Raw genomic sequence first — 14003 nt, 5'->3', positions numbered from 1 at the left:
TTTCTGATGGCCATAGTTACAGATGGGAAAGTGGGAATTCTCGACATTAAAAACAACACAAACAAAAAACTTTTAATTTTAATTTTTCTAATTATAAATGCAAGACAGGCTTGTAGAACATTTAGTAAGTACAGGAAGGTATAAAAAAGAAAATAGAGGGACGCCTGGGTGGCTCAGTGGGCTAAGCGTCTGCCTTTGGCTCAGGTCATGATCCCGGAGTCCTGGGATTGAGTCCCACATCAGGATCCCTGCTCAGTGGGGAGCCTGCTTCTCTCTCTCCCTCTGCCTCTCCTGTTGCTTGTGCTCTCTCACTTTCAAAACAAAACGAAAACAAAACTTACATATAACAAATAGAATATACATGGAAAATTTATATATAAATGTTTTATTATTTATACAATAAATATATCAGAAATATAAAAACATAAATGTAAATGTTTCATGTGTTATATAAATATAATAGATTAATACACTATATATCAATCAATATTATACATAATTAAATCATATATTTCCTTATATATTTAATATATTTAATCAGTGTATTTAATATATTTGTAACATTTATATTTGCAAATATGTACATATATACTTATGAAATATTATGAAACATAATTTATACTATATAAATATACTATATATTTGTACAAAAATATATAACGTATTTTCTGTTATATGCATAGTTCAAATTCCTGCTTTCTATATAGTATAAAATGTTATAAAACTTATATGTAAATACAAAATTTATGAAATATATAAGTATACTTAATTTTATATAGTAGATCTCCTATTAAAAATACGTGGGTTTGAGGCACCTGGCTGGTTCAGTCGGAAGGGCATGCAACTCTTGATCTCAGTGTCATGAGTTCCAGCCCTACTTTGTACAGAAATTACTTAAATAAATAAAACTTAAAAAAAAATAATGCCTCTCAAACTTCAGTAAATAAATAAATATGCATGGGTCAGAACCTACATCCTAAATGTGTATCTTATATCGTAAAAGAGCGCGCCTGTAATTGTTAATAAGATTAAATTATTAATGTAAGTGAAGTGCCCGGCATGTAGTAGTATAGAAATGGGGGCTGTTATTACTATTAATTATTATCACTAATAGACTATTGGATCTTTATTTTGTGTTGAGTATCACACTTAATGCTTTAGGTGCATTATATCTTTTTTTTAAAGATTTTATTTATTTATTAGAGAGAGAGCCAGTGCGCACCAGTGGGGATGGGGGCTGGAGAAGGGCAGAGGGAAAAGGAGAAGCAGACTCCCCACTGAGCAGGTAGCCTTACCTGGGGCTGGATCCCAGGACCCTGAGATCATGACCTGAGCCAAAGGCAGACACTTAACCAACTGAACCACCCAGGTGCCCCTAGATGCATTATATCTTTTAATCTTTGTGTTAGTCCTATTATCCCCATTTTCCTGATGAAGCAACTGAGGCCCAGGTTAAGCCCCTGCCTGGGTGGAGTGTACTATGGAACGCCCTATATGTGTAGGGAATTTAGCAATTCTCCAGTTCTGGCTTTTTTACTTGTTTCTTGGATCCTTGCATTTATTTCTTAAAATCCTTTTTTCTTTGAAGTTTTGCAGGTCTGGCGCAGTCGTGGGGGTGGTTGGGGGCTGTGTGGTAGAATCCCACATCCCTGCAGCTCACACAGGGGTGTTTATCCTCTTCTTCCCACAGAAGGATTTACTCCTCAGTGAAATTCCAAGCAGCACCACCTCGCAGTGCTGCAGGAAGACGGGCGTGGAAAAGGTGATGGCTAAGGAGATCTGCCAGAAGTACCTGGAGAAGAGGGCCGGGAGGCTGCTGGAGGACTGCGCCGAGGCCTTGGCCATGGCTGCCTGCATCTGCCTGCGGAGGCGAAATGCTGACTTGGCCGAGGTGAGCCTCATTCTCAGCCTTTACCCCCTGGTGATGGGCCCTGCTCTGGGCCGGGGAGGGGGCCCTCCCATCCTGGTGGCCACATGGTTCTGCTTTACCAGGGACTGGGGTATGGCTCGGGGTTGAGGCCTTTACCTAGATGGCATTTCATAAACCAGGGCTGTATTTGGTTGCAAGCAGCAGATGGTATTGCAGCTCATAGAAGCTGAGCAGGGAAGTGATGGGTAAGGGCCACTCAGAGCCTGAGGGTGGTGTGCTGCAGGCCTTGGGGGGTCCAGGATCCCAGGCTCAGATGTTAACAGAACACTGCTTTCTCTGAATCTGCTTGATTCTTCCTCTGTCTATAGACTCCCTTTTCTTTGCCTCTATCCTTTTGGCTAGGGTATATGGTCTGTATTGTTTATATGTTAAGTTCTATCCTCACTGAGAGATCAAGTATCCTGGTTCCAATTCCAGTCTCTCAGTGAGAGAGCCTGTTTGGCCTACCTAGAGTCAGCAGTCCACCTGTTGGCCAATCAGGTAAGGTGAGGGGAGTGGGATCCAGTATGTAAACCTAGTAGTCAGGGGGTCCACCCCAGAAATGTGGAAAGAGCTAAGTCCCAGAGGAAGGGAGCATCCTTAGCCCAGGGGCTAGGCAGATACCCCAGAAATCAACCACATTAGGAGATAAAACATTTTCCTATGGATGTGACATATAGTGGTGGTTTCCATGGTAACAGGTGTAAATTTGGGGACAACTGCTAGATATTTCTAAGGACCGAAGAACTGCCTGAGAGGACTCTTTGAGACCATCTAGCTGAGTGATTTTCAAGTAGTGTCTGGCAGAGAGGGGCTCAAAAGGGTGTGGGGAGCTGCAGGCCCCACCCATGACTACCACCAGACACCCCCCTTCACTTCACATGAGCATATTGAATTCTTAGGAATTTATTTGAGGGAAGATTTAGTAGCTGAAAAAAAAAGTCTTCAAGCACCACTGCTGTAGCCCAAGCCCGCCATTTTATAGATAGGGAAGTAAAGGTCCAGAGAGGAGAAGATGAGGCCACGGAGTGAGTATCTGTCAGAGCTCTCTGGACTCCTGGTTCATTTCCTTGTTCACCATCTTGCAGCATAACGTGGCAGGAGCTAGAGACCCGCAACTCAAGACCCGAGTCATCGTTCTTTGCCTGGGCTGTTCCCCAAGTGCCCGAGTGGTACAGCAGTCAGTCAGTCATTCAGGACTTGTGTGCTGGGCCCCGGGGGTGGGGGGAGGATAAATTGGTGAACAAGGCAGGTCCAGTTCTACTTTCCTGGAGCTCTCAGACAATGCACAGTAATCATCTGGGTGGGGAGCAATGGGATAGCTTGTGATGGGGCCCCACCCAGGAGGACTTTTCCAGAGGAAGTGATGCGTAAACAGACAAAGAGCAATCCAAGCAGATGGAACAACTCATGCAGATGGCCTGAGATGAGAGAAAGCCTGGCATGGTCAAGGGTCTGGAATGTCAGAGTGGCTAGAACAAAAAGTACATGGGGAAGAGTGGCTTGTGGTGGGGCTGCTGAGGAAGGAGATTCAGAGAAAGCAGTGTTCTGTTAACATCTGAGCCTGGGATCCTGGACCCCCCAAGGCCTGCAGCACACCACCCTCAGGCTCTGAGTGGCCTTTACCCATCACTTCCCTGCTCAGCTTCTATGAGCTCCAATACCATCTGTTGCTTGCAGCCAAATACAGCCCTGGTTTATGAAATGCCATCTAGGTAAAGGCCTCAACCCTGAGCCATACCCCAGTCCCTGGTAAAGCAGAACCGTGTGTGTGTGTGTGTGTGTGTGTGTGTGTGTGTGTGTGTGTGTGTAAAGAAGAAGCATTCCTTCCCTGCCTCCTTCTGATTTCCTAACATCCTTAATTAGAAACACCCTCAAGGGTAAGTAATATCTATATTACTTAGGGCATTTCCAGTTCAAAACGATAGAACTCAGGTCGAACTCTTAGTCTCTCTCTCTCTCTCTCTCTGTCTCTCTCTCTCTCACACACACACACACACTCACACAGCAAGGGAGATTGGGAGGCAGTATATGAATGAGTGAATGAATGAATAAATGAATGAATGAATTTATTGGCTTATGTAACCAAACAGCAGACAGGACAGACGTTGCTAGGCCAGCTAGACCCAGGGTCTCTACCAGCAAACGTGCATTTATCTGTGTCTCTGTGCCTGTGCCCCACTTCTCCATCTGTTGCCTCTGCTTTATTCTTTGTAGGGGTCTTCATTTTTTCCTACTGTGAATGGGTTTTCTTTGTAGGTGGAGAGTCTGGGTCAGCCACTAGAGAGGAATCGGGAGTCCTTTGTCAGTAAGTTTTATGTAGAAAATCCCAGAGAAGGATTCTGATTGGCCAGCTTGGGTCACGTGCCCAAACTGGGATCATTAACATGTCAGAGAAATAGGATACAATGATTGGTCCATCTTGGTCATGTGCTCTCATCTATGGCTAGGGTGGATGGGGGCAAGGTCAGCTCTGTTCAAAGGGCTTTCACCGTTCTTCCAGACAAAGCAACAAGAATCAACATGTTGATTCTTCATTTTATCTCCTGAGGCCTGGGATACCTATAAGATTTTTGATTTCAGAAAGAGTCCTTTTCTTTCTTTCTTTCTTTCTTTCTTTCTTTCTTTCTTTCTTTCTTTCTTTTCTTTCTTTTCTTTCTTTTCTTTCTTTTCAGAAGGAGTCCTTTTCTTTCTTTCTTTCTTTCTTTCTTTCTTTCTTTCTTTCTTTCTTTCTTTCTTTCTTCCTTTCCTTTCCTTTTCTTCCTTCCTTCCTTTCTTTCTTTCTTTCTTTCTTTCTTTCTTTCTTTCTTTCTTTCTTTCTTTCTTTCTTTCTTTCTTTAAGTAGGCCTCCATGGCCAGCCTGGAGCCCAACATGGGCCTTGAACTCACAACCCTGAGATCAAGACCTGAGCTGAGATCAAATGTCCAATGCTTAACCGACTGAGCCATCCAGGTGCCCCAATTTCAGAAAGAATTCTTGTCTCTCCTCTCCCCAAGGTGTGTGGCTCTGTGGCTGCTGTGGAACAGCGGCTCAGAGGTCCGGAGACATTGCTCCCTTTGAGTGGGCTTTCTGAGGGCACAGGCTCTTCCTCCAACACCCCAGAAGAAACAGATGATGTGGACAATTCCAGTCTCGATGCCTCCTACTCCATGACGGTAGCACCCGGGGCTGGGGCTGCTGCCTCACTCCCCTCAACAGAGGACGGAGAAGGCAGCCTGCAGGTCTGTGGGGGAGTGCAGGCAGACACCTCCCCTGCGGCCTGGGCCAGTCCAGAGCCTCCCCAGGACGGTAAGTGTGTGGAGATCTAAGTGCATATGCAAGCTCGCTCATGCATCTCTAACTCAGCCCATCATTTATTTCTTCTGGCGCTCTCATTCACTCATTCTTTGACTATTCAGCCATTCACCTACCAGCAGACTGCACAAAAAGAAACCTCGGATGGGGGTCATCCTTGATACCTACCTCTCTCTCTGGCCCATTTTGTCCGGTCCATCACCTAAATATCTCTCAACTCCATCTGCTTCTCTGCATTGCCTCACCTCCCCCCCACCCCCTTTGGCTAAGCTACTGTCCTCTTGCTGGATGACCACACAGCCTTCTGTATCCTCCCTTCCTCCCTAATCCGTTCTGGCCCCTTACCCCATCCTTTCTCCGGGGACCAGCCAGAGTGGTTTTTATTTATTTTATTTTATGTTATTTTATGTTATCTTCAGAGTGTTTTTAAAAAAACAGCTCATGCCATCCCTTGTTTAAAGCCCTTGTGTGGCTCCCCATCGTACTTAGGGACCAAGTCAAAACTCTTCCTATCTCTTTCTCTCCTATCTAAATATCCCAGGCTTCCTTCAGAAATAAAAATTTGGAAGGCCTTTTCAATGCAGTGTCCCTCTCCCCTAGTAAACATGGCTTAATCAATGTCCCAGGCTCTACCACTCCTATTGCTCCTCCTCCCACTGGGAGGAGAGAGGAGGGAAAAGAGAGAGAGGGTGTAAGTGTTCATCCCAACCTCTCCCACCCACGGAAGGAGCATGGAAGCCCCCTCCTTTTGGAAAAGTGGGGGCAGGTGGTGGGACTTCACTGCAAAGGCAGAAACAATGAAAATGCTCATTGCGCTCAGGGCCTGATTCACAAATCTGATTTAAGTGAGAAACTGACCAAGTCTGACTTTCTAAGAACTATAATAATAGTAACTATTTCCAAATGCCTTTTTTTCAAGTTCTTTCTTTAAACTTTCTGTTGAACATCAGCTGCAGAGACTTCATGGAAAATCGAGATCAATGAGGCCAAAAAGAAACTGATGGAGAATATTGTGTTCTACAAAGAAGGGAAACTGGACAGCATTGAGCTTTTTGGCCCCTGATGACTAGAGAGCACAGCTTGTCCTCAACTGGAAAGACGAACACTAAATCAAGAAAAAAATCTGAGGCAGAATCATAATCTCCCAGGAAACACCAAACATCAGCTTTCCTGGGCAGGAGAGAGAAGCTTCCATCTTACCAGAGTGAGTTAGGGAGGAAGGGACCTCGGCTTTTCAAGACACAAAACTCCATGAAGTCATCGTTCTTTCTGGGATTTGTCAATCAGAGCTGGGCATCTGGAGACCGAAGTGGAAACCCTGATCCATGAGCCCAGGATGTGGGCGATTTTGTGGTTTTGGGGTGTGTGTGGTAATACCCAGCTCACACCCCTCAAGAATGGAGGGAGGATTGTCAGTGGCACTTTCCAAAGTTAAATCTTTCTGGGTCATATTTGCCGACAACCACCTGCCAACTTCCATGGCCTGAAAGATTCTCAGCTTGTGTCCCAGTGCAGTTCTTAATCCACAGCCCAAGGTCTTGAGTTTACACATGCCAGCCACCTGGCAGAGGGCTCGGCAGGTTTTCTACTTTCTCCCTCAGAAATCCTGTAACCCACAGATATTTATTTAATGCCTCCTCCACACCTTTACCCTCCCATCCCACTAATGCTAATATTTTTAGTGGAGCTTTTATTTTGAGAGTATGTATTATTTATGGGTGAATGAAGACTCAAGAGAGCTAGTTTCATGCCCAGTTCTGTTGCTATTTAAACCAATTATTTAATTCCTGGAACCTTGGTTTTCTTATAAGCAACACCTGTTTGTTTTCCTTCACTGGGTTGTTGGAAGGAACAGGTGAGACATGGCTATAGAAGTACTTTGAAAATGCACTTGTCCTTTTTTATAAAAATAAATAAAAAGACATTAAACATATATTTCTGCCACATACCTAAGGTTTATGCGCTGGGTATTTTTCTGAAAAGTCATGTCGCAAATCTTTTTGTGAAACAAGTGTTATTTTAAATTCAGTGTGTCCTATTTTAAAGAAGCCTATTGTAGTGATTTTCTTTTTTTGTAAAATAAAAATACATTCGTAAAGTCAAACAGATCTCTTGTAATTGGTTTTGTGTCCAGATGAATTTGTTTGGAGAAGGTGCTCTGTACCCACGGAGCACCTAAGAGTTGGGTGCTGGCTATAAATGTTGGTGTTAGTAGCTCTGTGATCTTGGGTCAAGTTAGGGAGTTACTCTGAGCCTCTGTTTCTTCATCTATACAATGGGAAGAATAAAAAGTACCCGTTTCTTGGGTTTGTCAGGGCAAGGGGAAGATCTTGCTTCATGAGAGCATTCAGTAGTCCCCGAACAAGGTCAGCTTGGTACTGATACGTAACAAAGCTGGGTGGGCTCCAGTCCCAGAGGACAGTAATCTGTACTGACACCCCTGTTTTAAACTCTGGTGGCTGTGAGGATTCAACTAGAGTGTGTTACATGCCCCAGACAGGACCGGGCATGTGGTAAGCACCTTACAGTTATGAGTAGGGTACTTTCAGGGCTGTTTGAGCAATAGACGGCTAGTGCCAATAGGATACTGGTTATCTAGACATACCTGCATTTCCAGACCACAGCTTCATACATTTGTGGAAAGGTCAATGAACTTCTGACAATTTACAGACCTTTTCCCCTTAGCAAGCTGTAAATACATACATACACATGTCTGTATATCAATTCCAGGGGCTCACGGGCACCATGATGCCTTTCTATGAATCCTTAGAGGGAAGGCCTGACTTTTTTTTTAGTTAATAAATACACATGACCAAAAAAAAAAAAATCCAGTAGTACAAACGATTATGTGGTGGAAAGAAAGCCTTTTTTCCCACTGGGATTTTAGTGTCTCCCTTCTTCTGCCCTGAGGCAACCACTGTTCCTTGTTTGGGGTGTCCTTCCAAAAGATGATGAAAATTTTATCTTTTTGCTTAACTTCAGCCATCATTAGATTTTCATTAGAAAATTTTCATTAGAAAATCAAAACTGCAAGTTAGATTGAACTGAAGCAGTTGGAATTTCTGGCTTTAGCATGTGTGTGTTTTCTAACATCCTTTTTTGGCCATTCTTCCTCAATATTTTTGGATTACTTTAGTCTTTTTGCCTGGTATTCCTTTCTAAGGATATTCCATAATTTATAGGACTAGCTTCCAATGCTGGATTTTGAGGTGGTTTTTCATTCTGGTAACTACAAAAGGTGCTGCCTTCCAAAGAGGTTGTATCAATTTACACTGAATCAGGTATGGGAATGCATTTCCCCACATCCTCAGCTACAAAGAATATTGTCATGCTTCTTGATCATTGACAATTTAATAGGTGAAAATTTATAATTTTACTTGTATTTTTAAGTGACAGAGGTAGAGCCATTTTTTTTTTTCACCTGTTAAAGAGCCCTTCGTAATTCGTGTCTGTTCCTTGGTTCATTTCTGTTTCCATTTTATTTTTTTAAGCTTTTATTTTAATTCTAGTTAACATGCTTCCATTTTAATACTTAAGTATCTCATTAAGAAAGTTTCATCAGGTGCATGGGTAGCTCAGTAGGTTAAGAACCTGCCTTTGGCTCAGGCCATGATCCTGGAGCCCCACATCAAGCTCCCCGCTCAGAGGGGAGTCTGCTTCTTGCTGCTTCCCCCTGCTTCTGCGTACTCTCTGTCAAATAAAATCTTAAAAGTTTTTACATAGTAAGGACATCAGCCCTTTGTCATGTGTTGCGAATATTTTACTAAGTTTGTGCCTTGTAACTCTGATATTTTTCGCCCAGCAAAAATTTTACATTTTACATTTTTGTGTAGCTCTTTTTTCCTGTGGCTCCTAACTTCCGACTCTGCCACTTTCTGGGTGTGTCACTTGGTCTCTCTGAGCCACAGTTTCCTGCTCTGCAAACGGGGTCATGGTGTCGGTGCGGGTTCGAGGAGAGGGTCGGGACCGGAACCCGTCTGATTAAGCCGCCAAGCGCTGAGCAGCGGGGAGCTGCACTGTGGGATGGCGGTCCGCGGACGCCCCCAAACCCACCGAAGGCTGGCGGGGGGAACCGCGGCCCTGCCTAGCTTCGCGCTCTTCGGGCCCACGTGAGTGGCTCCGCCCCGCCTTGCTTCCGACCAATGCCTCCAAGCCTCCTGGCCAACAGGAGAGCTCCGTCTTGCTCGGAGTCCCGCCCCCTGCCGATTCGAGCAATGGGCGCCCTCCGTTCTGGGGAAGGCCCTCCCCCGCCGCACGCCGGGCCGCGGGCCGCAGGGCTCGTTCCGGGAGGCGGGCGCAGCGGAGGCCGGTGTGTCCCGAGCTCGGGCGGAGGCCGAGCCGGGGCTGCAGGACTGGGGCAGGAGGCGAGCAGGCGGCCGGGGCGGGACTTTTGGGCCGTGGGGGCGGCGGGGACGACGTCTGGGCTGCGGCGGCAGGGACGGAAGGGGCGGCCGGGCGAGCCGGAGGGTGTCCCGTGGCGGCCGAGCGCGGCACCGCCGGCTCCTGAGGGGCGCCTCGGCCCCTCGGGTCGCGGGCTGGTCGGCGGGGCCGCAGGAGCAGGGCGGGTTGCGCGCTGGGTCCGGCCCTGCCCTGCGGCCCGCCCTCGGCATTCCGGGCCTCTGGGCCAAGCGCCCGCCAAAGGCTGCGGGTCTGGTCGCCATGTGTGGACTCTAAAGCGCCTTGTAGTCTTTTGAAGCGCTTTGACACCCCCGAAGGGCTCTGTATTGCAAACTAAATCGAAGCGCTTTGTAATCCCGGAAGCGCTTTGACATCTCCTTAGTAGCGCTGTGCAAACTGAAGCGCTTGGTGATCGCGGAAGCACGTTGTGGGTTTGGAAACCAAACCGACGCCCTTAGTAAATCTCGGATCGTTTTGACTAAGGCGAAGCGCATTGGCATCTCCGAAACCTTGAGAACTGTGATGGGCAGTGGAAAGAAGGGGGAAAGGTCAGTGAGGCCCTTGACTCTGACCTTCTGGCTTGTCCTCCCCGAGGAGACCCAGGGTGGCGGGAGTCTGAAGAGGGCTGGTGTTGGAATCCAGGCCCCCTCTTTATCTTGCAGGTGCCCATGGCGTCGGAGCGGCGCAAGGTCAAGTACCACTGGAGCAGCACTTCGGAAGGGTGTCCCCGCAAGCGCAGCTGCCTCCGGGAGCCCAGTGATGTGGCCCCCTCCAGCCGGCCAGCTCCTAGCTCTGCGTCGCGTTCAGGAGGGACCAGCAGCCCCAAGCGCCTGAAAGTCCAGAAGGAGGACGATGTGGCCTGCACGCCGAGGTTGCCCTGGGGCTCATCCTGCGGCAGAAATTCCTCCTCCTCCTCACATTCCTCTGGCCCAGGTGTGGGCGGGGCTGCCGCCAAAGGCTGCCTGATTCGGAGCACACGGGGATTCCTTTCGTCAGGGGGATCCCCTCTTCGCCCTGTCAACCCCTCTCCAGAAGAAATGGCTTCTCTAGAGGAGGAAGCCTGCAGCCTTAAGGTAGGTGGCTGCGACGCCTGGAATTGGTGAAGCCCCTTCCACGTGGCTTGAGCTGTTGGTGGAAGGAGCCTGAAAGGGGTCATGTCCTTCAAGATCTTTGGGGTCTTCCCAGAGGTCTGCTTATCGCAAACCCGGGAGACCAAGGGGTTGGTCAGCGGGGTGGCCTACAGTGCCATAGAGAGGTAGTTTTCAAACTTGGCAGCACTCTAAAACTACTTGGAAGGCTTTTAAATACTTGTACGGGCTTCTCATTCCGATTTAACTGGGCTGGGGTGTGGTCTGAGTTTCCAGACTTGGGAACGCTCCTCCAGTAATTGTACTGTGCAGCCAGGTTGGACGATCCCTGCAGTAGAAGGTGCATCGCGTGCTCAGGAGACACAGACCTGTTTATTTCAGTTGTAGATTTAAGGAATTGTGCCCTTGTACTTTGAACCTCTCTGAGTCACAGAACTGAAAATAAGAATTTGGTTCTTGGTGTAGCTTTTCACCAAAGTTATGGTTTCTAGCACCTTGGGGTTTTGCTTGGTGGGTAGGGTAGAGGTTGTTTTGGAGCTTAAACATTTAGTTCCCCATGGGGAACAGGCAGGAAGGTTTCTCAGAGGAGGTATATTTCCTCCACTCTTTTGTTTTATATGAACTTAAAGAAGGATGAAATTTTCCTGGTGATGAAAGATTGAACATTGAGTCTCTGAGAAATAGAAACAAATGCAATTCATCTCATAGTCGGCTGTTTCCCTGGTGAGAGAGTGAGTACTAGCTAACGTCGCCAGCTGAAGTGGGAGCTTCATCTGCTCTTTCAGTCAGGTTTTGAACAAATATTTTTTGAGGGCCTAGATCATCCCAGGAAAGTTCTAGTTGCTTGGGGTTCTCCAGTAACAAAACAGATCACTGTTTGCATTCTGGGTTTGGAGGTGAGTTCTGTATGTGGAAGAGTGGAGGAAAAGTCTTAGTTGGCTGAGATGGGCTGCCTTCAGATAAAGTGATCTTACAAAAGCAATGAAAAAAGGCCCCAAGGAAAGTGGGTTTGTCTCTAAACTTCTGCTGAGTGGTTAAATTATGTGGAGCTGAGAAACTAGGCTGTCATTGGCCGTTTATCCTGGGGAACTCTTGGGTGAATCGCTCTAGGTGCTTTCACTGTGGACCTCATAGAACTCCTGTATGGCACATGGTTGTTGTTGTTGTTGTTGTTGTTGTTGTTGTTGTTTTAAGATTTTATTTATTTGAAAGATAGCATGATCGGGGTGAGGGGCAGAGTGAGAAGCAGACTCCCTGTCGAGCAGGGGACCCAACATGGGCCTCAACCCCCGGACCCTGGGACCTGAGCTGAGTGCAGACGCTTAACCGACTGAGCCACTCAGGTGCCCTGGATTTTTTTTTTTAATAGTGATTTCAAAAGCTTTGTCTTTAGCATAAAAATACATATTGAATATGACTTAAAGGTAAATCAAGTAAATATGGGGCTTTGCCCATACAATATAAACTTGTCATTAATCCTTGATAACAGTTTTTCACTTCTTTTGGGCACAGTATGAAATAATCTCGATTGATTACGTTTGACTTCAGTGATGATTAGAGATAGAATGAAGCCTTTCGAGAAGGGCAGGAATCTGCCTGTCTTTCAGGTGTGCTGCATCCCTGGCTCAGGCTGTCCTGCAGACAGGAACCAAGTTTTGAAGGTATAGCCTTTAATCCAGGTGGGTCTAATTCTATCATGGGCCCACTTTTATCTTATTTAGGCCTAAGGGGTCTTGTTTTGCCAAAATCAATTTAATGGTTAAGCATGGAGCAGTGAGTAGTCTGCTCCTGTCTCAGAAGTTGCGGGGTTAGTGCGTTGCTTTTAGTCAGTAAGCTCTTGAGGGTTACTGGGTGCCAAGCGCTCTGTTGGATTGTGGGGCCCTGAGATGGCTTCTGAGGAGCACACATCCTGGTGGGAGGGCTTGAGAAGTCACAAGACTGTCTCATGATATGTGTGGAGCATAATAGCCCAGAATGGAGACTGGAGAGCTAGTTAGGGGGCCAATTGCAACGGGGCTTTAGTAACCAAGGGAATTTGGGTTTTATTCTAAGCCATTAGAGAGTTCTATAGAGTTTTATACACAGGGAAGGCAGATGTGCATTTTTGAAAGATCACTCATGTTGAGTGAGGCTAGATTATGGGGATGTTGATAATATTAATCCTAATTGTCCCTCTCTAGCACTGCTAAGGGCTCTGCCTGTAGTTAGTTTGAAAACAAGGTACAGTACTTGACTCATCTCGATGAATTACAAAATGCCTTTCTTATCTTCCTCTCAGTCTGTACCTCTTGCCCTTGTACTCTGCAGTCATGTCCAACTCGTTTTTCTGGTAAGTCCTAAGTCTTGTCAGCAAGCACAGCCCAGTGGCACTCACAAAAACGACATATTCTTCCCTTCCATTCTTCTGTGGTCTCCTTATTCCTACTTTTTACCCACCTATCCACCTGTTCTGCATTTGCTCTTTAAATTTTGAGGGGTAAACACTTGGCTTTGTGAGTCCCTCATTATCAGTCTCCTCCCCAGCTGCAGCACAGAGGTCTCGGCCAGGTCGCAGAATATTCAGAGGGGAATGTTCTGGCTTTGGTAACAATGCCACAGACTGGGTAGCTTATAAATAATAGAAATTTATTTCTTACAGTTTGGAGGCTGGAAGTCTGAGATCAGGGGGCCAGCATGGTCAAGTGAGGGCCCTTTTCTGGTTTGCAGGTTTTTCCTTCTGTCCTCACATGGCAGAGGTGGGCAGGGGAGGTCTCTTGGGGACTCTTAGGAGCACTAATCACATTCATGAGGGCTTCACGTTCATGACCTAATCACTTCCCAAAGGACCTAATACCGTCACCTTGGGGTTAGATTTCAACATACGGATTTTGGGGGAACCCATTCAGACCACAGCTAGACCGGGCAATTTGGATTCACTAGAGATTGCTGCTGGCCAGCTTCTTTTTGTTTGTTCCTTATTTCCTCTAGGACAGTTGTTTGAGAGGTTTTCTCAGATTCTAATGGTAGCTGATCTTCCTTTCTTATAGAGAAAGAGAAAAAGATTAAATTTGTTGTGAGCACCTTCACCTACCTTATATTATTAGTCTTTAGTATGACCTTTCCACATTTCTATATTCACTGTAGGGAAGAAAGACTGGAAGGGAGAATTGGAGCATTTATGATGTGACAGACTTTCATCAAATAGGATTCTCAATGTTTGACCCATAAGCTCTCACGTAATCCTGAGAGTCTTGTGAAATAGGCAGGATTATCTTTATGTGTCAGTTAACAAATATTTACATATCGGTTAACAAATATTTGAGCACCTAGCATG

The 14003-nt window shown here is 46.2% G+C and overlaps 2 protein-coding genes across 4 annotated transcripts in view; both read left to right on the top strand.

Moving 5' to 3' along the window:
* The window catches only part of LOC123799205 (von Hippel-Lindau disease tumor suppressor), a 73211-nt gene extending 65903 nt beyond the window's left edge, over window positions 1–7308 (top strand). For both annotated transcript variants that reach the window (XM_087866791.1, XM_045808232.2), the window contains 3 exons: window positions 1691–1891; window positions 4907–5198; window positions 6155–7308. In XM_087866791.1, the coding sequence (XP_087722917.1) occupies window positions 1691–1891; window positions 4907–5198; window positions 6155–6267 (606 nt within the window). In that variant the 3' untranslated portion in view covers window positions 6268–7308. The remainder of the gene's footprint in view (window positions 1–1690; window positions 1892–4906; window positions 5199–6154) is intronic.
* Window positions 7309–9483: 2175 nt separating this feature from the next.
* The window catches only part of TATDN2 (TatD DNase domain containing 2), a 31637-nt gene continuing 27117 nt past the window's right edge, over window positions 9484–14003 (top strand). The window contains exons 1-2 of one of the 2 annotated variants that reach the window (XR_015726620.1): window positions 9484–10150; window positions 10265–10675. Coding sequence is in view for 1 of the 2 variants with exons in the window: in XM_045808233.2 (XP_045664189.2) it covers window positions 10271–10675 (405 nt within the window). In the remaining variant the exon portion in view is untranslated. The remainder of the gene's footprint in view (window positions 10151–10264; window positions 10676–14003) is intronic. The other variant, XM_045808233.2, reaches the window with a different exon arrangement.

This window comes from Ursus americanus, chromosome 14 (assembly GCF_024610735.1).
Source record: "Ursus americanus isolate L20-20 chromosome 14, mUrsAme1.1.p, whole genome shotgun sequence".
NCBI classification, from domain to species: Eukaryota; Metazoa; Chordata; class Mammalia; order Carnivora; family Ursidae; genus Ursus; species Ursus americanus.
The sequence above is the reverse complement of the archived record's forward strand: the minus strand, read 5'-3'. Positions and strand labels throughout refer to the sequence as shown.